The sequence below is a fragment of the Terrapene carolina genome, unplaced genomic scaffold, assembly GCF_002925995.2.
Source record: "Terrapene carolina triunguis isolate 2854851 unplaced genomic scaffold, T_m_triunguis-2.0 Scaffold110, whole genome shotgun sequence".
Lineage (NCBI taxonomy): Eukaryota > Metazoa > Chordata > Testudines > Emydidae > Terrapene > Terrapene triunguis.
In genome coordinates this window covers 1,510,019-1,534,781 of record NW_020664461.1, presented here as the reverse complement: position 1 = coordinate 1,534,781, position 24,763 = coordinate 1,510,019, and the positions used below count along the sequence as shown (strand labels likewise).

The 24,763-nt window shown below is 45.8% G+C and overlaps 1 protein-coding gene across 2 annotated transcripts; it reads right to left on the bottom strand.

The window, feature by feature from the left end:
* Positions 1–11,269: 11,269 nt before the first annotated feature.
* DMBX1 (diencephalon/mesencephalon homeobox 1) lies at positions 11,270–24,213 on the bottom strand. Of its 2 annotated transcripts, none has more exons than XM_024194301.1 (4): positions 24,060–24,213; positions 16,954–17,132; positions 13,754–14,108; positions 11,270–11,670 (listed from the first exon to the last, which is right to left on the bottom strand). In XM_024194301.1, exons 1-4 carry the CDS (start codon positions 24,211–24,213, stop codon positions 11,270–11,272), a joined length of 1,089 nt encoding a protein of 362 aa, XP_024050069.1. The 2 variants fall into 2 exon arrangements, with proteins under 2 accessions (XP_024050069.1, XP_024050068.1); XM_024194300.1 differs by having other exon boundaries at positions 16,954–17,149; positions 24,062–24,213.
* Positions 24,214–24,763: the final 550 nt, after the last annotated feature.

The following is a 24,763-nucleotide window of genomic DNA, read 5'->3' as shown; positions in this document are numbered from 1 at the left end:
GATGGGAGAGCGATCAGGGATTAATTTATCGCGTCTACACTACACGTGATAAATCGATCCCCGATAGAGCGATCTCTACCCGCCGATCCGGCGGGTAGTGTAGACATACCCTGAGGCAGAGAAGTTACGTGACTTGACTAAGATCACTTAGTGGGTAGGTGAGGTTCTGTGGTCTACAATGTTCAGGAGGTCAGACTAGAAGATCATGATGGTCCCTTCTGGCCTTAGTCTATGGGTCTATTATGGTTACGTTGCTGAGATCACATGGGCAAAGGCTAGTGTGCAGCTTGGAGGAGCATTTTTAAAAAATAAATTCAGTATTTTTGTTTGATGACAATGTAGCTACAGAAGTGAGCCTTATTATTTATATTCCAGAAGCAACTTCAGGCCCCAGCTGAGATCAGGGCCCCATTGTGGTAGGTACATAGTAAGAATTACTCTCTGTGCCCACAGAATTTACAGTCTAATTAGGCAAGATGGACAAAGGGTAGGGATAGAGACCAAGGACGTGACTTGTCACATGTCAGGTTAGGTGGGACTAGAACTCAGGTCTTTTGAGTTTCAGTCCTGTGTCTTATTCATCACATCACTCCATCTAGTGATGGAGTGGGAATGCCCTGGCATATGAACTCTGGAAGAACAGTCTATGTTGTGAGAGGCAGTGTGGTCCACTGGCTATAGAACTCCACTGGGAATCAGGAGACACCTGGCTTCTGTTCCTGGCTCTGCCACTGGCTTGCTGGGTGGCCCTTGGCAAGTCATGTCATCACTCTGTGCCTCAGTTTTCCTACCAGTAAAATGGGAATAAAAATACTTCTGCTTTGAGATCAATGAAGAAAAAGTGCTATATAAGAGCTGCTTATTCTTACTATGGAGTGGAGTGGAAAAAAAACACAGAGGAGGTTGTGGATGGGATTTACCATAATCGATGAACTTGTATTTCTGTTTTACATTGATTAATATAAAACTACCTGGGTTTCCCTTTCACGTGATAGAGTGGGAAAACTTTTTCCTGATTTTTCCCATTCTGATTCCTGTAAAGAAAAGCTTGAAAATATGGAGGAAGCTTTAGTCTCCGAGGAGACTGGAACCCCAAGCAGAATCCCACTTCCTATTGGTTGTTTAGCACTGTTATTTTCCCCCCAACACCCCATCCTCCCCGTTTATTGAGTCTCCCGTGTATTTTTGTGTGGATACAGTGAATCTAGCAAAGCAACGTCTTGCTTTACTAATAAAGACAGGATGTGTTGGTAACGAATTACAGCTGACGGGAAGCTCTTTGCCCTGCTACCGAACTGGGCAGCAAGGTTGTCTCCCAGGCAGCTGGCAAGCTCTCTGTCCCTACCCTGGTGAGCTTGCTTTGTTTCAAACCCAGACAGACCCGTTCAGGGATGGGTGAAGAGGAAGGTGCCACCAATCAAGGGCAAGCCTCAGAGCTGCACTGGTAACACGAGAGAGACTAAGGCCTGCGTACACAGACTCATGCATGGTTGTGTACGTGAGCAGCTTCATTGGACTCAATGAGACTAATTGTGTGATTCAAGTTAAGCTCATGTGTTAGTTCTTTGCAGGACCAGGACCTTAGCCTCTAAGGTGATAAGCACAGTCTAGGTCGGATGCGTTCTTACCCTTCCATCGTCAGCTCCTCCCTCCCCTTCTCTCCAGTCTTGCCACTACTGGTGTGAGAGTCTTCTCCCATGCAACTCCTGCCGCAGACACAAGGAGTACTCGCTACAGGGAAGATTGCAGATTAGGCCTTGAAACTGTAAAGTAGGGGTGTTTGTCTAGAGTCATTAAGGTGACAATACCCTAAGGGAATTTCTCTAGAAGTAGAACTGATATCAGGATTCATATCAGGTTATTTCCTTAGGCTGAGCAACAAGAATGTTTTTATAACACCACCACAGCCCCCCCCGCTTAAAAAAACAGGCAGTGGGGGGCACAGCTGAACCTTGACCATAATGGGGAACATTTTCAAAAGTGCCTAACAGGTGCCTAAGTCCCTTTATGAATCTGGCTAACTCCCATAGATATCAATGGAAATTAGGTGCCTAAATTCCTGTGAGGAGCTGGACCTAAGTGATTTAGGTGCTTATGTTCCATACACCTAAACCACTTAGTCACTTTTGAAAAAAGTACACACTGAATTTATTAGCGTAGGGTGAAATTCTCTGACTTGTGTAATGCAGGATGTCAGAGTAGATGATTGTATAATGGTCCCTTCTAACATTAATCTATGAAAATATAGACAACTCCAGCATCTAATAGGATCCCATTTTCTTTCCTTATTTTGAATAATATTAAGGGTAGCTGGCATAGATTTTTTTTTTTTTTTTTACTGTTAATGCAAATGAGAAAGATTTTTAATCAGGTGCAGATAATAAAGTTGAAACATGATGGATAGAGGGGAAACTGGGAACAAACAATAATCAGTAGCGTGTAGCTCCCTAGACATTCTTAGAAGTAAAGCAACACACTACAAAAAATTGAATTACATTGAGGAGCAACAATGTGGTAGACACTTGATGTGAATCTTATGAGTGCATTTTTATGAGCATTTGAAAAATATATATGTATTTATTTGCATTGATATGTTTATATGGCTTTACATATCAACTTAGACAGGAAAAATTGAATAAAATGTCTCAGGTCTGGGAAATGAGAGGAGATTATGAAAAGCAGATTTAATTCGGCACCGTTTTTTGATGTTTGTGGCACATTTCATCATATTGCCGGAGACACCCAATTACACAGTTTGAAGAGTGATCAGCAAATGGGGTATCCATGGAAGAATATTAACTGTGGTCTTTTTTTTTTTTTTATTCCCCTTTCCTACAGCAAATATTATGTATGCGTTATGGAAATGGATCAAAATACCACATATGCTCTTAATACTGAGCTCTGAATCTCTCTCAAATAATCTTATTTTAACTCTGACATTATATTTTTCTGGAACAAACCTGTCAGTAATTTTAGAGGATGGCTTTCCTGGCCTAAGCATCAGGTATGATTTCCTGGAGCTATAGATTCCAATCTCAGTAGGGGTTGATTGAGACTTTGGCCTTACATAAACAGAGGCCCTGTCAGAGGACCCAGTCACAGTGCAGTTGTCCTGTCACCAGGTTCCATCATGATCAAAATACGAGTCGGAACCTGTATGTCTCTCAACAGCCACGCTGAAACCATGGATTGACCAAGACTTTAGCCCCCTACCAGGGAAATGGTTACGTTCTATGCAGCAGCTTTTTAGTGTGTTCTACTTGAGTAGGGTGACCACATGTCCCGGTATTAGGGGCTTTGTCTTATAGCCACAACTGAACTTCACCACCACCCCCACAAAAAAGTGTCCCAATTTTTCACACTTGCTCGTTGGTCACCCTATACCTGGGGCAGGGGACAACTGTGTTATAGCTAGAGTTGCTTGGAATTGTTCAACAGTTTTTGTTGGAAAATGCCAATTGGTCAAGACCGAAACTTTTTGTGCAAAAAGGTCTGTTTAGAAAAAAATGTTCTGTTCCTGACTCTGCCACTGGTTTCCTTGGCGACCTTGGGAAAGTGGCATCACTTTTCTCTGCCTCAGTTTCTCCATATGTAAAATGGGGATAATGATCCTGACCTATATAAAACCCTTTGAGATCTATGGATGAAAATGCTATAGGAGCTAGCTAGTAATTATTTATTATGACATAATTATTTGCATTTCTTTGCCAAAATTTCAATATCTTTTCTGAAAATTTCAAAATGTTTTGAAAATGAGGACAAAGATATTTGTGAAAGTTTGGTCAGGTATTTTTTATTCAACAATAAAGTTTAATTGAAAACTTGAATGTTGGTAAATTTAGTCAGAAAAAGTTTGGAAAAATGAGTCTTTCCATTGAATTAATTGGGCATTGGATTAGGTTTTTTTACTCACAAATAGGGTAGGTGTGTCACTGCTCGCTGCACACCATCTGTACATTTTTCACTGGCAAGATAGATTGGTCTTCTTGTCCAAAAGAACCCAGTGTTAATAACAGAGAGAGTTTTATAAAGATTTCTTCATCGCTTCCCTGAGACTTGCCACCAACCATCATTTGTCACTCTTTGGGCTAAACTCTGACTTTGCCTGGAACAAGAAAGAGCGTGTTGTTTTGCTGCCCTAGGAACAGGTTCCTCCTTTACTCTGAGAGGCAAGTCCACTGAACCAGCCATGTACCTGGTGTAGCCTAAATGCGTTGGTACAATAAAGCTTTCTTGTCATTCAACTGAAGAGGCCTTGGTACGTATGACCCCAGTGTGTTAGAAACAGTGATTCTGAGACATTGCAGCTGGAAATAACCAGTTAGGTTGGTGTGATGGGGTGTACCGGCCCTTAAAGACTAAAGGCTGGGGCAGAAGACCCTGTCCCAGGGATGTTGGTGTAAGCATGAGCTAAGGAGCTGCACGAAACTGGAAGAGAAGAGGTGGTCCTGGGCAAAGGGGTAGTGGGGCCGGAACACCGTTTTGGCACTTATAGAGAAACCAAAATGGTACCCACTGCACAGCGTGACATCGCATGCTGTCTCTTAGAACTGGGTGCGTGCTGACCGAGGAAGGAAGGCAGAGCCGGAATGCTGGGCTTCTGCTAGATAGAATCAAGGCTCTGCAGTCAACCAGCGCGGTGGAGATGGGCCCAAGCTATGGGGCTGCTAGAATGTTTGGGACGCTGAGGACTATTTTGAATTACTTTGGGCTACTGACTCAGTTTCCAGGGATGGCTGATGACTACCCTGAGAGAGACTGTACAGCACTCCTATGGGGCAGACAGAGAGGGGGCAGACAGAGGGCCCTGTGGAAACACCTCTGGCTACAAGAGAGAGCAAAATGAATGGTGGCCCGACTGCAGTTGTCTATTCCATACCCAACTGCCCATGAAGGTTCCCTACTCTGTGTTCTCTAGGGTTTTGTCTGGTCTGGTCTCCTAATTGACTCAACTATGGGGCTTTTTACCATGTCTAAGCTCCTCTGCATTAGGAAATTTCCCCATAAACAATAATCATAGAACCATAGGAAGGGACCTTGAGAGGTCATCTACTCCAGTTCCCTGCACTCATGGCAGGACTAAGTATTATCTAAATCATCCCTGACAGGTGTTTGTCTAACCTGCTCTTTAAAATCTCCAATGATGGATATAGGCGCCGACTCCGTGGGTGCTCTGGGGCTGGAGCACCCACCGGGAAAAATTGGTGGGTGCTCAGCACTCACCGGCAGCTCCCCGCCCCCCCGCCCAGCTCACCTCCACCTCTGCTCCGCCTCCTCCCCTGAGCGCGCCACGTGCCCGCTTTTCCCCCCTAGCTCGCAGCACTTGCGCCGCGAAACAGCTGTTTCATGCGGCTGGGAGGGAGGGGGGGAGGGGGAACGCAGGGCACTCGGGGAAGAGGCGGGGCCGGGGATTTGGGGAAGGGGTCCAATAGGGGCAGAAAGGGGGCAGAGTTGGGGCGGAGACTTTGGGGAAGGGGTTGGAATGGAGCGGGGCGGGGGCGGGGCAAGGGGAGCGTGAGCACCCACTGGCACCGGGGAAAGTTGGCGCCTATGATGATGAAGATTCTGCAACCTCCCTAGGCAATTTGTGCCAGGGCTTAACCACCCTGACAGGAAGTTTTTCCTAATGTCCAACCTAAACCGCCCTTGATGCAATTTAAGCCCATTGCTTCTTGTCCTGTCCTCAGAGGTTAAAGAGAACAATTTTTCTCCCTCCTCCTTGTAACACCCTTGGCATAATCATGATGATATTCCGCTGAAATCGCCACAAAGCCGACGCAAAACAATTCAGGCTGCTCGCCATCTCTATTTCCGTCGATCCGCGCAAATCACTTTTACTGAATGACTTGCGAGGGGCAAAAAAGCATTCCTTGCATTTTTTTTTTTTTATTAGCGGAGTATGAAAACAGGCACTAACTATACAGAAAGCAAGACTGGCACAAGTGGTACACAGTATCATGCGGCAGCTTTTTCAAAATGAATATAAACTCTTGGTTTTTCTTTTAACTATCAGAATAAATAAATATCATACACATGTTTGGGTTTGCAGAGAGTGACTTCTAAAGCACAAATTGTTACACTACAGCTTAAGTTTACAGCAGTTTGTACAGTACATAACTTTGATTTTTTTTTCCCCTTTAAAAGTCTTTGTTCCTTTGCAAGATATGTTTGACACACACATGGTTACACTTTGGAGCTAACTGGACAACTCTGGTCAGTAGCCAAACGGGCCATCAATACTGTTGGAGAAGAAATACTAAAAAATTACTTTAAACTGCAAAGACACGTCTAAACTTCAGCAGCATACGGCAGCCCTTCTCAATAGCTAGAAAGGTTATGAAAGGTGTGGCCATGAATAGTACACCAAACATGAGATTAACTTCCTGTGGGGTTAATTAATGTCTTCATAAAACAATTTACAGATGGCTGTCTCATTGGGTGTGTATAGATCATCTAGGCTGGAAAGATGGTCTATTTTGGGTATACTACAAATGTGCCGTATTCTTGGGCCAGGTTTTGTTCTCAGTTACATAGATGTGAATCTGGCATTACTCCAGTGAAGGTGGTGGAATTACTCCAATTTTACACCAATACAACTGAGAGCAGAGGCTGGTTCCTCCTCCAGCTTTTATAAGTAATAACTGATTTCGCTCCACGCGGCTCTTAGCAACTGATAAGATTTCATGCAAGTGGCCAATCCTGGACCTTGTCAGCGCTTTTGGGCATAAATCAGCACAGCTCCATTGGAGTCAATGGAGTTGCAACTCATTTACGGGAGTGGAGAATTTGGCCTCTTGTCTTTAAATCAAGGTTAAAGCTGTCCCTTGGCGTAGTGTGAGAAATCTAATGAATTGAGTGGCTCTGGTCATACAGTCAAGGACAAAACAGTGGATCTACAGAACATCTGTTGAATATACAGAATGTTAATTGTTACTGGGTTTGGTTTTGAATCTGATGGAGAATCTCTTCTAGTTGCTATCTAGTTGCACAAGTTTGTTTGGCTGCGGTGGTTACAAGAACCTAGAACAGGCAGAAATTCTTCAGAAGTTGATGTAACATTTGCGGTTTTTTCAACCATCTGTAGACCTGGCTGAAATGTTTCAAATTGGAAATTTTGAAGTTTTGGGGGGGGAAAAAATGCAGATAAAATTTGCAACTCCTGCCCCTTTTATTTCAAATTCATGAATTTCAGAGATTGTTTGCAAATAAATACCCTGCCTTTCCGCCTCCCAACCAGCAGTAAAAGAACCTTCTATAGTAGCAGGCCTTACTCAGAATCAGCATTTCTTCTCTATGCATCTAATTCTACATTCTTACTTAGAACAAAACTCCCACTGATTTCATTGGCCCCAGGACATTTTCCTTGCATAACAAGTCAGTCCGTCTTACTGCAAAATCTTACTCTACATTGTTTTAACCCTTTTACTCAGTATTTTTCTCAAGTGGGATCTGATCCTATGAGCCACAGGGGCTTGCAGCAATTTACAGGATGGGCTCATACTTGGAAAATCGATTATGAATGCAAAATTGTAGGTTTTGGCCACATGTGGTGCAAAGGGAAGGTAATATGAGCAAAGCTAGAGGGGGAAAAAAAAATATCTCATGCACATTGACACAGTCTCCAGGTACATATTCTTTTCATGGCCCATGTAAAACAGAAGTTGTGGAGATTCTGGAGGTCCTTGCCTGGTCATCTATAAGGAAGCCAACATGTTCATTCCAACATTTATGCTATGTGTTTTGTTTGGGGAATGTTCTTCTCCCATTCAGACTATTACATAAAAATTAATTTTTGACTGTTTGCTGTGGACTACAGAACCCTGCTAAGTAAAAAAAAAAAAAACCATTTCATTCAGCCCCAGAGTAGTGACACTGTCAGGGTGATGGTGGGAGAGGCGTAGGGTTTTTTTTCAGTGCACTAGTTCTGCTTGGAATACTAGGACAACAACCTGAAAGCAAGATAAAGATAAAGCACCATTTAACTTGGGAGGTGCTATCTGCGCTGATCATTACACTGTCTTCTCCTTAAGTGACATTTGGGCCTTACGTATCTGCACTACGTGTGATGTACACGTTGTGTATCACATCTAATGAGAGCAAGTGATAAAAGGGGAAAAATTGTGAACATTTAGAAATTTTGACCAGATCTATGGCTGATTTAAAATGGTGGGGGTGAGTTAAAGAGGGGGAAATCATCCAAAAAAAAAATCATTGAAAGTTTTCCTCAGTTTTGTTTTTGGAAATTCATCAAAACTTTGAAATTCAGACTAGCTTGGTTGAATGTAAGAGAAGATGGAACCAGGGTACCAGATTTTGTCAAACCAAAATGAGGGGTGATTTGGAACAGGGTTCTAATTTATTTGAACATCTAAAATTCCTGGGAGCGGTATACATGATCTGTCTTCCCTATGTATTTATGGTTGTGGGTTACACTGGCAAATTCGGCATAGACAGTCCTGGAAATAAACAAACATGTACCACATGGAAAGATTCCTCCCCAAAGAGTGATGAAGACTCGAAATTCTCTGCCCCTGGATCAGCTGCCTTTAGGATTAAAAGAAGACCAGGAGTCTGACTCACTGTTCTTTGCTCCAGTTTTATCCATGTGTCACTCTGTTGATTTTAATGGAGTGACACGAGCATAGAAGGGAAGGAACTCAGCGGTCAGAACAGGACCTGTGTCTTCCATACCAATTTTATCTCTGGAGATAAATGGGATTAGATATGTAACATGATGCACATAAGGTTCAATGGATTGCTACACTGTGATTCTGGAAGGAATTTCCTCCTGAGGCAAGATGACAAGAACCTTAGGGAAGTTTCTGCTTCCTCTGGAGGATTGAGGGAAGTTTATTGTTGCGTCAGGTGTATCTGCCACACTCCATTTCCTGGGCTTGCTGAAGGCTACAGGCAGAGGTCGGGCACTGATAGATTTTGATCCTTGTAATCTTCTGTGGTGTGTTTCTATATCCCCTAGTGTAACAAGATTAGTGTCCTGACCTGCCAAGGGATGTCGCTGATTCCAGTCATACCATATCAGAATTGAACGTCATGTCACTTAGGCCACCCTTCGATGTCTCACTCTATCACCCTTCCTGGGCAAAATTTAGCCTTGGGTGCTTAAAAATGCTTTTCAGTTGCTCTGCTGTATTAAAACCATCTTCACACCTGCTCACCATCATCCTTAGGGCAGTAGGAGATAGGGAGGAGAGGAAACAAACAGGTAAATTGGGTGGAAATAAAATGAAAGCTCATATTTGGTGTCAGTGGTTTCGGGTGGCAGGCACCCAAGTGCTATAAAAAATAAAGAGTGGGATTTTCAAGAAGGCCTCAGGTAGAGGGTGTCAATATGGTTTGGGTTCTTTGCAGATCCCAGACAAAATACCCGTTATAGGGCTGCATCTTGCAGTGTTGGTGAGGTGCGTAATCCTGTCAACCACTCCAGCCGAATGAACATTTTCCATCAAAACGTTTGACTGAACTGAAATGTACACAAACTTATTTCCACTTTTGTTGAAAATGGTGTCTTCAGTAACTCACCCCCCCCATGGGGGGGGGAGGGGGGAGTTTTTGTTGACATTTTTCAAAGAGGAGGAGGGAAATCATTTCCCAACCAGGTCTGGTCACCACTGGGAACTCACCAAGAGAGACTTTTAGCAGAACAGCTTGAGAGAGACAGTTGTAGTCGAGCGGGTTGTATTCTTTTTCCCACATTTAGAGAAGTAAGTTGGCCATTATCCTCTGTGCTAGTGTAATCGCATTGGTAATGGGACCAGAGCTAGGCAAAACAGAAATCAGTAAAAGCTTTTAGTTCATCAGATACCCATGTTATACGTGTGTGTGTATATCACACACGGGCCAGATTTTAGCTGGTGTAAATTGGCATAGCTCCATTAACCGTATCAGCGAGGATCAGGCTCATGTATAATTTTGATTCAGATCTTCAACATCCCACTGGGTTGCGGGATGTCTGGATCTGGGATTTTGGTTTGGCCTTCTACCGAGAGGAATGGCCATTTGCAAAATTGAGATCCGCATCTGGGTTTGGATTTAAGTCATCTCCTAAGCTCAGGAGTGTTCAGATCTGGATATTGGTTCAGGCCCACCTCTAGCCTATCTGCATTCATTCGCTACTTAGTCAGTTTCTGAGACAAGCAGGGGAGCCCCCAGGGTTTGTGGTCTGAGGACAGAATTTGGCATGGAGACAGTTTTCCTAAACACAGCTTGAATTAATCACGGTTTTGATGAACCGCCACATCATGCAAATGGTGTATGAACGCAGCAGGAGTTCATACCAACTTTTTATTGTTCTTTGTTGTCCAAGTTAGACCAAAATGCTTTTTTACACATCATTTATAAATAGCAGAGTGTACACTTCAGTGAAGAACAAAGATGCAGCAACCTCCGTGAAAGTCTTGTGAATTTGACAAAAATCTAGTGCTTTCATTTTTCCTCGCTCTCTAACCAGCAGAGCCCGGTGGCAAATTCTTTGTCCTCGGTCTTCGAAGAAGTGCTTTAAAAAAAAAAAAAAAAGTTCCTACCGACGGGAAGTGCTTTAACAGGAAACAACCCTTTACATCATTCCCTGGCGTTTGCAGGATTGGTTTTAACGGAGAACTGGAGAAGATATGATAATGGCATTCAGAATCTTTTCTCTGAATTCCTCTTGCTAGACTCAATCAGAACTCTGGCCAAAGAAGCACCTCCCGCTCAGAGCTTGTGGGGTTTTTTTGGATTGTAATTTTGATTCTAGCTACTACAAGTATAAATCTGAAAGAAAGGGGGAGGGAGGAAAGAGAGAAAATGCTCCATAATTCTGCATAAGGCAACACAGACAGCAACACACAAATGAAGGATGTTTTCAACAATAGAATCTATATACAGTACTAGGGGACTAGGTTTTCCAGAGCACAAAACAAAACAAAAATCACAGTCGGCACATTATCACAGTATCAACGAAAGAGGGATCTTTCTGGACATTACAGTTTTAACTCCTCGGTCCTCAGGAGAGTTTTTTTAACATAGAATACATGCCCTCTTTCCTTCCTTATTAAATACTTCAGTGGAAGTGGGGCCAGTAGCAGTACCTGACATGAAAATGGAGCTAGTGAAGAAGTAAAGGATTGAAAGTATCCCCCGAAAGGGAGCACCTTGATCCAGGTGGAGAGGAGAGCTGTGCATTTTCAAAAGAGCCACACGTTTAGTGCCAGCGGAAGGTGCCTTCTCTTGCGGCCGACGGTAGGGTGGGGGTTCCCCTGCTGCCTTGCGGTCAGTTTGGTAAGGTGTCGAGTCCGAGGGAGGCGGCGTGCTGCTTTGCCCGGAGCCTTAGATTCTCAATACTTGTCGTTTTACTGTTCAGGGTAGGGAGGGAGCTAGACGCCTGCAAGATGGGTGAAGACCAGACCTGCTGGGCGTGGGAGAGCGACTGGTAATACGACTGACAATGGAGAGAGCTGAGGGGCGCCATGTTGACATTCATGCCCAAGTAGGGCATGGCAGTTGGGGTCCCCATTTCAAAGGAGGAGTAATGGACCAAGTTGTTAGTGGCGGCCATGTGCTGGCGAAATTGCTCCTGGAGACGGAAGAGGCTCAGAGGCGAGGAGGAGTAGGAGTGAGTCTGAGACATGCCGCTGCTGGAGGAAGGCGTCACCGTGGCACTGATGGGAGAGTCTGCGTTAGAAGACAAGATGTAGGGAGGGGGGTTAGACATATGTGGCCGCTGAATAGAACGATCTCCCTAAGGAGGGTGGTGGCTGAGGAAGGCAGCTGATTTACAGAGAAGGAGGAAGGAGAGGGGTGCCGGGGACCTTTTATACAGACTAAGTTCTCCGGAGCATGGACGGAGTATGCAAATCACCTTGCACATTTGAGTGCTAATTAACCAGAAGCCAAATTGCAGCAAGGGTGTTGATGAATGAATTATCTGGACCAGCGTTCCTGTAACTGCCTCCCCTGATCCTTTCCAAGCAAGGCTCAGACAAGGCCATGGAAAGCGACAGAGTGGGGCTATTATTGTGAAGACCCAAACAGAACCAGAATGCAGAACTGATCTTTCCATACTGGCTGTTCAGAGGAGATCTTGTTTGCTGAGTCCATGGTGGAGAAACCCAAGCAAGCAAGATTGGGGCCCTATAAAACTCATCCAAATGGCACCACTCCAGATTCGAGCCACCTTTTCTCAAAATACAAGAATGGGGGAGGGGTGCGGGGTTGGGGGATGTCATTCAAGGAAATTGAAAAGTGACCAATTTAAATCTGACCAAAAAGGAAATACTTTTTCCACAGAAGGCACAAATTGGCCTGGGGAACTCATTGCCACAAGATATATCTGAAGCCGAGAGAGAAACAGGAGTCCCAAAAGGACTGAACATTTAAAAGCAATAATAATAAATAATAATAAATAATTTGGAAGAGGCATAAACTCTCATGCTTCATGTTATAAGCCAGTCTGTAACTGATGGACACTAGTGTCCCACAGGGAAACCGAGGCCCTCCCTTCCCTGGCATATTGTTCCTGGGTGGGAGCGATTCTAGCCCAGCTCTGAGCTGCTCGCTGACACCTCTCCTTGTTCCTGTGCAGATACGGCTTTAACAGCCATGGACATGCCGCCATGGAGCGTAGGCTTCGGGCCTGGCAGGGAGCGCAGCTCCAGCTTACGGAAGGTAAAGCTCCTTGCTGTCATGAAGATCCGGAGTAATAGCTCAGTGGTTTGAGCATGGGCCTGCTAAACTCAGGGTTGTGAGTTCAATCCTTGAGGTGGCCACTTAGGGATCTGGGGCAAAAATCAGTACTTGGTCCTGCTAGTAAAGGCAGGGGGCTGGACTCAATGACCTTTCAGGATCCCTTCCAGTTCTATGAGATAGATATATCTCCATATATTAACTTGCCATGGGCAGATTCTTTTATAGCTGGCCACCATCAGAGTCAAGATTAGATGGCCCACTAGTTGGATACAGTCTGCCAATTTCTACGTTCCCCGGTAAGGGCCATCTCTGTATCCCTGTGGCCTTCCACTTCATTCTTGAGAGGGCTTACACGCAAGTAGGATGGATGTATTTGTTCTGTGTTTAGTGGGGAAATGCATTGGCCAGGCCTGAGCAAACCTGCCACTGTCTTCTGTGGAGAGAATAGGCCTGGTTGTCTGTCTTGCAGGTTTTGTGGTATATTCACAACAAGCTCTTGGAGGGCTAGGATTTGACCCCTTTCGGACCCTTTGCAAGCCATTACAGTCCATCAGGAGAGGAGATTCTGATTCCACACTCTGAACTATTTCTGTGCTAAACTTGTTGGTCATGTTTGCCCGACTGGGTCACATGCAACTGGCAACTACCTCATTAAAGTGCCTGGAGGACCTGGCTTGTGAGAGGGAGCCAGGTTTTTTAGCAAGTGTGTGTTCCCCAGAGGGCATTTAGACTCTTATCCATTGGGGAAGTGTGTGCCCAGTATGCCTGTGAACGGCATGCTGTCACTGAGCAGTGTTCTTCTGTGCTCATCTAATCTAACAGGGGGATCTCAGCCCTCTCTGCGCTGGGACCCCATGTTACAACAGGGGACCTCCCTGCATCCCGTCTAGCCATAAAGAAAGGAAGAATGCTCATCACGCACCTGGACCAGTTTGCTTCCCTCCCAGGGGATTGTGACCTCCCCCTTCCAGGCTGGGAGAAGCCAATGATCTAGGGCATATCATACTGTATTAGCCAATGCTCAGCCTCTGGCTCCCAATCTGGCCTCCACACGCGCATTGACCCTCACCTGCTTTTGGACTGGCTCTCTTGCCGTTCAGAGCCTTGCTCTCAGCGCCGGGACCTTTGTCTGCTTTGGACTCCTCCAAGGGGTTCTTAAAGTCCTCCTCTCTGTCCGTCTGGTCCTCTGTTGCGGACTCGCTGGCCGACTGCTCCGACAAGGCGAGGCTGAGCTCCGTGCTGGCTTCGCTCGGCTGGCTCTGTGGCTTGTCTCCGTCAGGGGCGGACGTCTGGCTTTCCAGCACCAGAGCTTCCGTCTTCCCCTCGCTGTGGCTCCCTTCTGAGTCCTTCTGCTTCTGCAGCTGCTCCTTCTGAAGGCTGCGCTGTTTCTTCCGGAATTTGGCTCTTCGGTTCTTAAACCAAACCTTTATACCACAGGGAGACAGGATAAAAACCCCGATTAATGCAAAAATCAAAAAGTCAAATACCTTGGGTTCTCGTCAAAATCCCAGTCTATGTAGGCACCCAAATGCCACTGCATGTCAATGGAATTTGGGTGCCTAACTCCCTTAGATGCTTTTAAAATCCCCAGACTTAACGCTGGTTCTTTAAGAAAACACAGCTCTGTCAAGAAAAAAAAAAAAAAAAATCCTAAGTGATGTATTAAACCATCTCGGTCACCAACAGACCTGAGTTAAATAGGTAGAGAGTACAATGTTCTGCTAGCTTTCTAAAAAACAGCCTATATCACATTAATTTGTACCAAAACCATATAGAAACACAGTCAGAATAAGTCATATTATAGAGGACATACATATGCGTTAATTACTGCCAACACTTTAGATTATTTGACTTGAATGATTAGTTGAATGGACCTAAATAATAACAACGTCTTCTGTAGTGCTTTTCATTTCAGTAGATCTCAGAGCTCTTTACAGTGGAGGTCTATAGCTTTATCCCCATTTTACAGATGGGGAAACTGAGGCACAGAGGGGGGAAGTGACTTTCCCAAGGTCACCTGACTGGCCAGTGGCAGAGCTGGGAATAGAACCCACATGTCCTGAGTCTCAGTGCTCTGTACACTAGAATACTCTAGAGTCTCTAGACTGTAAGCTGTTTGGGGCATGAAGTATGTGTGTGCGCGTCCGTGCATAGTAACTAGCAGTAATACCTTGATCCCTGAATGTGGACTCTAAGGGTATGTCTACACTACCCGCTGGATTGGCGGGTAGTGATCGATCTATCGGGGATCGATTTATCGCGTCTAGTGTAGACATGATGAATCGATCCCCGAGTGCTCTCCCATCGACTCCGGTACTCCACCGCCACAAGAGGTGCAAGCGGAGTCGACGGGGGAGCAGCAGCAGTCGACTCAGCACCGTGCACACGCTGCGGTAAGTCGACCTAAATATGTCGACTTCAGCTACACTATTCTCGTAGCTGAAGTTGCGTATCTTAGGTCGATCCCCACCCTCCACTGTAGACCAGGGCTCATTGCTACCACAAAACAAGAAGATAAATTTTGCAATTTAACTGACTTCGTTATGTATGTTGTATACAAGCCCTCTCTGTGATGAATGCAGCTCTGTTGTGGTATTGTGTTGTTTCGTGACGGTACTGGGAACCAGGTCTTGAGTGGTTCGTACCCTTGCTGGGCCAAATATGTATCGTCTGTGTGATGCAATGTCTCTCATTAAGATATTTGGGCTAATCCTTTAAAGCTGTACAACAAGGTAGTATCTGGTATCATAGGACATTTGACTCCAATATGCCAGGCCAGGTGGTGAAGGAAGTTTCCTTGGTGGGAATTGAACCAGTAACCCTTAGGAGCAAAGTCAAAGGTTCTTACTCTTAAGTTACAGGAAAATATCCAATTGCTAATACTAAGTGTGTGTGGGTGTGGGTGTGTCCTTTTCAACATACTATCCCAATGTAACTCAATTTGGGAATAAATTCGGAAGGAGACAACCGGCTCAAGATTGTAATTCGTAGATTCCAAAGCCCGAAGGGACCATTGTGATCATCTAGTCTGATCTCATGTATAGCACAGGCTGCAGAACTTCACCTAAATAATTCCTAGAGCAGATCTTTGAGAAAAACATCCAATCTTAGTTTAAAAATCAATGATAGTGAATCCACCACAACTTTTGGTAAAGTGTTCCAATGGTTAATTACTCTTACCATCAAGAATTTACGCCTTATTTAGTCGGACAGCGTCTACCTTCAACTTCCAGCCTTGGATCATGTTATATCTTTTTCTGCTAGATTGAAATCTCATGTCCCCTTCCCATTTTTCTCAGTTAAGGCTGGCCTGCTATGTAGCGCCTTAAACCCATACTGAGCAGGCACTCATAATATCAGTAAGTCATGCAGCACATTAGTATTTGTAGGGCTAGGTGAGAAATGGTTTTCCCATCCCACAAGAATTTGAGAGTTCAAAGAATATTTTCACCTCAAATTGTGACAAAAAGTCAATCTCAAATTTTCACGAACAAAAAATAAATTCAGCTTAGGTCAATCAAAATGAGGTTTTCTTTTGACAATTCTGTTTTTGTTTTGATTTTGTCCTTTCTAGTTTCCTTTTTTAAAATGCAAGTTTCTCAACAAGAGTAATGTTGATCCAAAACCCAGAACTTTTTAATGTTTTGTTGTTTTGAAAATGTCCCATTTTGACAATTTTAAAGCTTTTTTTTTAAATTCAAACTGAGAAACTCCACAAAAACCAACCACCTCCTCCAAATAATTTCAGTTCTGATGAATTGGCATTTTACACTGCAAAAAGTTTTGTGAAAAAATTCCCGACCAGCTCTACTTATTTGTTTCACTGGAGGAGAACAGAAACTGTTGGACCAGATGGTCTGAGACGTTATAAATATTGACATTGTTGGGAGGGAACAGCTGGAATTACTTGTGCTTCTAGGCCTCCGAGGATGCCAGAGAAACAGTCATATAAGTAAATAAATAAATAAGTAGACTTTTGTGGCCATTTCTAAGATTTCCCCCCAAAGAGAGTTGGAATCACAAATGAAAGCCAGGGCTACCCTCAGACAACACAAACCCTCAAAAATGTGTGTGTGGATTCAGTTTCTGTTGCAGCTCCCTCAGTCTGAAGCAAAGATTTAAGTCCATTTTTTGCTGCAGAGAAAACCCTCCTTCTTTGGTTACTATGAAAGCATTTTGAAAGAACTACAGATCAAGCCAACCCAGTGGGCCCTCTTCGTATATCTCTTAAATAGCCCTATTGGAGCAAGCAAGGTAGAACGCGGATACCTGTACTCTGGCTTCCGGTAGGTTGGTGCACATGGCCAGCCGTTCCCGCATCACCACATCTGGATAGTGAGTCTTCTGGAAAGTCTTCTCCAGGGCTTCCAGTTGTTGGGCAGTGAAGGCTGTGCGGCTTCTCCTCTGTTTGCGATGCTGGGATCCATAACGGGCCTCCAAAATGATGTCTTGAAATGTACAGCCGTTGGAAGACAAGAAAAGTGGCCAATTTAATTATTGGAATTTGCATGTTGACATCTGAAATAAGGCCCCTGGCACCTGCACCAAACAAGGAGGTGGGGATTGTGGCCTAAAGGTGGAGCAGTTCTCCCAGTGGCCCTGATCTTGTTCTCATTGAAGTCCAACTAGCTTCAATTCTGCAGTCAGGCTCTGTGTCAATTAATGGGGTGAGAACGTGTAACTCATAAAACAGCTGCCTCTGGTTTGGTTTTGTTTTGGGGGTTTTTTGGGGTCCAACTCTTAGAAGGCACATTGCTGTCAGGATTAGAGGTCACTTTGGCTCCTGTTGTGTGTCTCCTATAGCTTATCACAGTCCTCAAAACACTAAGTTCGAGAGACAGACTTTAAGGTCATGGGCCCTGATTCAGGAAAACACGTACACATATGCTTAAGTCCCATTGATTTCAATGCACAGGCTTAAGTGCTTTTCTAAATAGGGATGCTTTAGTGAAAGTAGGCCTATACATTCCCGTCCTCTCAATTCTCCCCACATCAACCCATGTTCTTTGGCAGGGTAACAAGTCTTGTGGATAGAGGGGACGCGGTAGATGTGGTATATCTTGACTTTAGTAAGTCTTTTGATACTGTCTCACGTGACCTTCTCATAAACTAGGGAAATGCAACCTAGATGGAATTACTATAAGGTGGGTGCAGAACTGGTTGGAAAACTGTTCCCAGAGAGTAGTTATTAGTGGTTCACACTCAAGCAGGAAGGGCATATCGAGTGGGGTCCCACAGGGATCAGTTCTGGGTTCTGTTCTGTTCAATATCTTCATCAATGATTTAGATAATGGCATAGAGAGTACACTTATCAAGTTTGTGAACGATACCAAGCTGGGAGGGGTTGCAAGTGCTTTGGAGGATAGGATTAAAATTCAAAATGATCTGGACAAACTGGAGAAATGGTCTAAAGCGGGGGGTCGGCAACCTCTGGCACGCGGCTCACCAGGGTAAGCGCCCTGGCGGGCCAGGCCAGTTTGTTTACCTGCCACGTCCGCAGGTTCGGCCGATCGCGGCTCCCACTGGCTGCGGTTTGCTGCTCCAGGCCAATGGGGGCTGCGGGAAGCGGCACGGGCCAAGGGATGTGCTGGCCGAACCTGCGGACGTGGCAGGTAAACAAACTGGCCCGGCCCGCCAGGGCTCTTACCCTGGTGAGTCGCGTGTCAGAGGTTGCCAACCCCTGGTCTAGATAAATAGGATGAAATTCAATAAGGACAAATGCAAAGTACTCCACTTAGGAAGGAACAATCAGTTGCACACATACAAAATGGGAAATGACTGCCTAGGAAGGAGTACGGTGGAAAGGGATCTGGGTGTCATAGTGTAACATTGTTGCAAAAAAAGCAAACATAGTTCAGGGATGTATTAGCAGAAGTGTTGTAAGCAAGACACAAGAAGTAATTCTTCTGCTTTACTCCGCGCTGATTAGGCCTCAACTGGAGTATTGTGTCCAGTTCTGGGTGCCACATTTCAAGAAAGATGGGGACAAATTGGAGAAAGTCCAAAGAAGAGCAACAAAAATAATTAAAGGTCTAGAAAACATGACCTATGAGGGAAGATTGAAAAAATTGGGTTTGTTTAGTCTGGAGAAGAGAAGACAGAGAGGGGACATAACAGTTTTTAAGTACATAAAAGGTTGTTATAAGGAGGAGGGAGAAAACCTTAACGTCTGAGGATAGGACAAGAAGCAGTGGACTTAAATTGCAGAAAGGGTGGTTTATGTTGGACATTAGGAAAAACTTCCTATCTGTCAGGGTGGTTAAGCACTGGAATAAATTGCCCAGGGAGGTTGTAGAATCTCCATCATTGGAGATTTTTAAGAGCAGGTTAGACAAACACCTTTCAGGGATGGTCTAGATAATTACTTAGTCCTACCATGAGTGCAGGGGACTGGACTAGATGACCTCACGAGGTCCCTTCCAGTCCTATGAGTCTACGTCACAGTGGACATACAAGACCAACAGGGTGCTGATGGGGAAGATCTAACCCAGCTAATTGGACTCGATGCAAAAGATGGATCTTAAAGGGATCCCATGCCAACTTAGGTGTGACCCAAATTCGAGATTTTAGTGGTTGTTTATAGAAGGCTGACAGTTTGCTAGACAATTTCAAGGACAAAAGGGGCTTAACTTTTATAACCTGGTCTCCTTTTTAGCATCCAAGTTTTAGATGACTATCTAGAGTAACTGTATAGAGAGATAGAGAGAGACAGACCTGGTCCTGAAGGCCTTACTTTTTAAATAGACAAGACACACAAAGAATGGGAGGGGAAACTGAAGTGACTTGCTGAAGTTCAGTGACAGAACCAACTCTCCTGAGTATCGGTCCGGAGCCCTAGTCACTGACCGCCCTTCCTTTCCGGGCAGATGAGCTAGTTAGGTGTCTCAAAGATACAAATTATGTCTTCAGTTTATTTGTGCCCACAAAATTGGGGATGCAAAAAATCAGGCCTCCCGATTTTGCCACTAAAAGCTCACAATAAACAAGAGGGGGTTACGAAACCTACTAGGAGTAGACCTGTTTTTAGGGTTGGTTTTTGAAAAAATCAATGAAAATAGGCTGTTTTTATTTTAAATTCTGCAATATTGTGAACCCAACCCAACACTGCGGTAGCGCATGGGAATCTGAGCTGTAGCGATTCACGGTCTAAGATGAAGTGCAAAAGAAGTAAACAAAGAGCCCGAATGCGAAATGCATTTGATATTTTTTTTCCTGTTTAAATTCCAGCTTTAAGAGTCTATGGCATCATTTTTAATACAGCTAAGAATGCGATCGTCCAGACAGAGGGAATGGACACACTAGAAAGCAAACCTAATTTTACATGGCCAGAGTCAGGCTCTTGTTTTGCGGGCATTGCTATTTATGTAAGCTTTTGTTGCAAGTCCCATGGCATGAACGTAAACAATAAAACAAAGCCGGCTGTCAGGCCAATCCCAGAACCACACAGTTTGGTTCCAAATATGTTCGCTAACGAGCGTGTCAAATCAGCTTTGTGCTATTTGAATATTCCAGTTCCAAACTTCCAGCTGTTTCATTCTAGGCCAAATTCCATGATGCTGCCCCACACTATTGCCAAAGTACGAGTGGTTTTGGTGACCCAGGGAATGCTCAGTCAGGCTAAAAGTTTCCAGAAGAATACAAAACAAAGAGACCTCTGCATTCAAGAAAGCAATGAGTTATTAGATACCGGTAACACAGCCACTTTTGTAGGAGAAGGCAGGAAGTATCCTTTATGAATTCAGAAATAGCTCACAATGCTGCCTGGCTGCTTTCCTAAGGAAAGGAATATTCTTTCAGGACAAGAGATCCCTAAAATATTGTCTAAAGTCCCATGGCATCTAACTTTAATACATCAAGTATCAAAACCAAGGAGAGATCGTGGTTTAACATCTACCGGCTGGAATATTCCCAACATTCCACAGTGGAGGTTAAACCTGCCAGTTTCTCAGAAGTGGTGGCTCAAATATTTAATTTGGCTGCTGACAAGGATCTAGACAACAATTATTTCAATGCTTTAACTATGTTTTCAGGTTCAGTTCAAGAAGGAGATTATGAATTGCAGGTGAGGCTTTGCCGTTACAATCTGAAACCTCTGTTTTCCAATTTAAGGTTGTTTGCTTTTGTGCTGGCTTATTCCGACTGTCCCTGGAAGGCAAGCGTGATCTATAACCATGCACTAAAAGATATTCCGCGGTAACAAAATGCGGTAAGTAATCACGTTAGGAGCCTGCTTGCTTCAGTGTAAACTGAAGCCAGGTCCCCTTTGCTGCTTGCCAGATTGGTGGAAGGTATATTTGGATCAGAAGAGGACAGTTTGACTAATTTACTGAAATTATCCAGATTGGTTCTCTTTGTTAAAAAAAGGTTAAGATAAAATAAGTAGCCAGAAACCAACTTGAATCTTTGCTCTGAATAGTAGTGAAAGGAGTCTGAAAAGCTTCCCCCGGCCCCCACTGTTTTCAGCCACCCCTGTGTTTTCCTGGTTGTTTATGGCTAGGGCCAGAAATGTAAAACCACAGCACATGAGCTCAGCTGTTTTCTTGGGATTTCCTGATCAGAAGCCTTCCAAGAGATCCTTATTCTGTGTATTACAGTAGCATCTTGAGGCCCCCAAGTTCACTATGTGCTATATAAACACCTAGTGAAACAGTCCCTGTCTCCAACAGCTTACAAGCTAAATAGACAAAGGGTAAGAGGTGAAACAGGCCCACAAAAGGGAAGGTGACTTGCCCAAGGTCACGGAATCAGGCCTCCTGACTCCCAATCCTTTGCCCTATTCAGGGGTGAAAGTGGGCCGGTACGGTGTACCGGTAAGAAGCCGGTACCGACTTGTACCCAGCCAACATTAACGTCACTGCCCCTTTTACCCGCTCCACCCCCAGGCCGTCGACGGGGGGATAAAAGGGGCAGCTGCCCCGGGGCCGCGGATTTAAAAGGGCCCAGAGCTCCCGACGGCCACTACCATGGCAGTGGCTGGAGCCCCGGGCCCTTTTAAATTGCCGCTGGAGCCCCAGGCAACGTGGATGGGCTGGTTGGGGGAGGCTGACCCCCAGCCCTGCCCCTTCTGCATGAGGCCCCGCCCCTTCCAGGGGCTCGGAGCCAGGTCCCCGTACCAGTAAGCATTTAATATTACTTTCACCCCTTGCCCTATTCCAGGGGTACTCAAACTTCCTTGCACCACGACCAGGGCCGGCTCTACTGTTTTTGCCACCCCAAGCAGCGCGCTGAATTGCCGCCGCGGACGGCGGGGGCAGTCCGTGTGCTGTTAGAGCGGCACGTACGTTTCCGCGGCTGCGGCAATTCGGCGGCAGCTTCTGTCTTCAGCCGGAAGACAGAAGCCGCCGAATTACCACCGCTGGCAGCTGAACATAAAAGCTGTGGGCAAATGCCGCCGCCGCGGAAACGCGCGTGCCACCCCAACGGCACACGGATCTCCCCCACCGTCCGCGGCGGCAATTTGGCGCGCTGCTTGGGGCGCAAAAACACACGGACTGCCGCCCCTTGCAGATTGCCGCCCCAAGCACCTGCTTGGAATGCTGGTGCCTGGAGCCGGCCCTGACCACGACCCTCTTTCGAGAACAACAATTTCTACACAACCCCAAGGGGCCCAAAGCCTGAGGCCACTTGAGCCCCACCGCCCCGGGCTGGGGGGCCAAAATCCGAGCCCTGCCTGGCAGGGCCAAAGCCTGAGCCCCATCTCTCCGGATGGGCGGGGCCAAAGCCAAAGCCCAAGGGCTTCTGCCCCAGGAGGGGGGCCTGAAACCTGAGCCCCACCGCCCCCCAGAGCTGAAGCCTTTGGGCTTTGGCCCCAGGCAGTAGGGCTCGGGCTTTGGTCCCGGGCCCCAGGAAGTCTAACATCAGCCCTGGTGACCCCACTTTGGTGTCCTGACCCACAGTTTCAGAACCCCTGCCCTATTCACTAGACCACACCACCTCCATGAGATATCTATCCCTCATTTATACGCTCAAGGACCAGGGAAACACCCAGATGCTTATCCAAAGCTCTTGAGATTCATCTTCATCCAATCCTAGTTTATCAGTGAGTTCTGACAGTCGGCTGGAGATTGCCTAGTTTTACTTACATCTTAGCAACTAACTTTTCATACACTCTTGCAACACAGGTTGGGATGCAATTGCCCTTCAGCTGCTGCTCAGCAAGATCTGCCTTTCCAGGCCAAACCAGTTAGATTGTGACCTCTTCAGGGCAGGGCCCCCTAGCTACCGCCACATCAGGGCATTATTATTTCTGTCCATCATTTATATTGCAGTCGCAAGTGAGTGACCTCCAACGAGTCAGAGCCTGCCTTGTGCACACACTACACAGTCCCTGGCTTGCTTGTCTGCTGCCCCTGCTAACTTTGACCCACGCCTCCCGACCGTCGTCCTGACAAGCCAATAAGTGGGGTGTCTTGCACTGCTTAGCTCTCCTTTCAGTATTTCTACAGTGCTGTCAATGGATGCAGCGCTTTACAAAGGCGAGATGGTGACATGGTCCCTTTTCCAAAGCTGTTACACTCTGACGTAGATGTGCCAAACCCCAGGGTGACAGATCGGGCAAGGGATGCTCTGGAGGGATCCAACGTAAGAAGTGCCGATGGGAGAAGAGGGTCTGCAGGAGAGCAAGCCTTCAGTGGGACAAGGGCTTCAAGTGTAGAGAATAAGCAAGTATCTAAGCCAGTGGTTCCCAAACTTGTTCCGCCGCTTGTGTAGAGAAAGCCCCTGGAGGGCTGGACCGGTTTGTTTACCTGCCCCGTCCACAAGTTCGCCGATCGCGGCTCCTAGTGGCCACGGTTCGCTGCTCCAGGCCAATGGGAGCTGCTGGAAGGGCGCGGGCCGAGGGATGTACTGGCCGCCGCTTCCAGAAGCCCCCGTTGGCCTGGAGCAGCGAACCGCGGCCAGTGGGAGCTGCGATCGGCTGGACCTGCGGACGCGGCAGGTAAACAAACCGGCCCGGCCTGCCAGGGGCTTTCCCTACACAAGCGACGGAACAAGTCTGGGAACCACTGGTCTAAGCCCATCTGGGGAAATTCACCCCAGTGCTGAGGGCTGGTACAAGATCAATGCACCACTCCAATCCCACTTCAGCTCTGAAATAGGATATAGATGGGGCACTGGCCCTCTGCCCAGGGTTAATTTCACCCGAAGGACTTAGTGGGTCTTTCGGGGGAGCCTAGTAGTTTGTTTGTATCTATGCATGGGGGTGAGTTGACTACCCAGGTATCTCTGATCCAGCCACGTTTGTCCATGGGGATCTAATGAGTTTGCTATAGAACATTCAGGCCTGTGTAGGATTCCACACAGCGGCAGAGTCTCGCTCAGCGTGAGCCTAGGCCGCGTGTCCAGCTCAATGCAAAAAATCCATAAATTGTTCTTACCAGCCAGTCTCTCTGCCAGCGTGAGGGCGTGCACCGAGGGTCTGTAGTCAGGGGCGTGCTGGGCTTGTTGCGCCGCCTGCTGGTGAAGGTTGTACATGGCACTCAGAGAATTCATGGCGTGAAGAGAGTAACCGTTCACTCCATAGTGCTGCATGGTGGCATACACCTAAAAACAACCAAGCAGAAAAGGCCTGGTTAGAAACTCATTCATTACAATATAAAAGGAGTTATTTAGGGGAAGTTCTGTGGCCTGCTACACAGGTGGTCAGACTACACGATCTCTGTGGTCCCTGCTGGCCTCTCTGAAAGGTCTGATTAGTTAGATCCTTGGAAGCTTTGATGTGAAATAAAAATAATGCTCATGGGTCCTGATCCAAAGCTCACTGAATGAATGGCAAGACCCTCGAACTGCGGTGAGCTTCGGGACCTGAGACAGTGATACGGAGGTTAAAGTCAGCAATGAAAACAACATGATACCACCCCTGAGGCCTACCTGCTGCCTTAGGAACCAGCATGTGAATGTATCCCCCAAAATAGTATTAGGAAATAAAAAGAACTTTTCCAAGTGACATTTAAATGAAAGGCAAAAAAAGTGTGTGTGTGTGTGTGTGAGAGAGAGAAACTTGTGGTGAAATTGCTGATAATTGAGTGTATCTGGCATTTGGAGTGACTCATTTTCCCCAATACCAAGGACACGGTTTGTA

Coding starts and splice junctions, on each gene's coding strand:
- DMBX1 (XM_024194300.1), bottom strand. CDS start 24,213: ATGCAGCACTATGGAGTGAACGGTTACTCTCTTCACGCCATGAATTCT. Junction 14,109..16,953: donor TACCGGAAGCCAGAGTACAG/GTATCCGCGTTC, acceptor TGTGGTATAAAG/GTTTGGTTTAAGAACCGAAG. Junction 11,671..13,753: donor GAGAGCCAGTCCAAAAGCAG/GTGAGGGTCAAT, acceptor CTTCTAACGCAG/ACTCTCCCATCAGTGCCACG.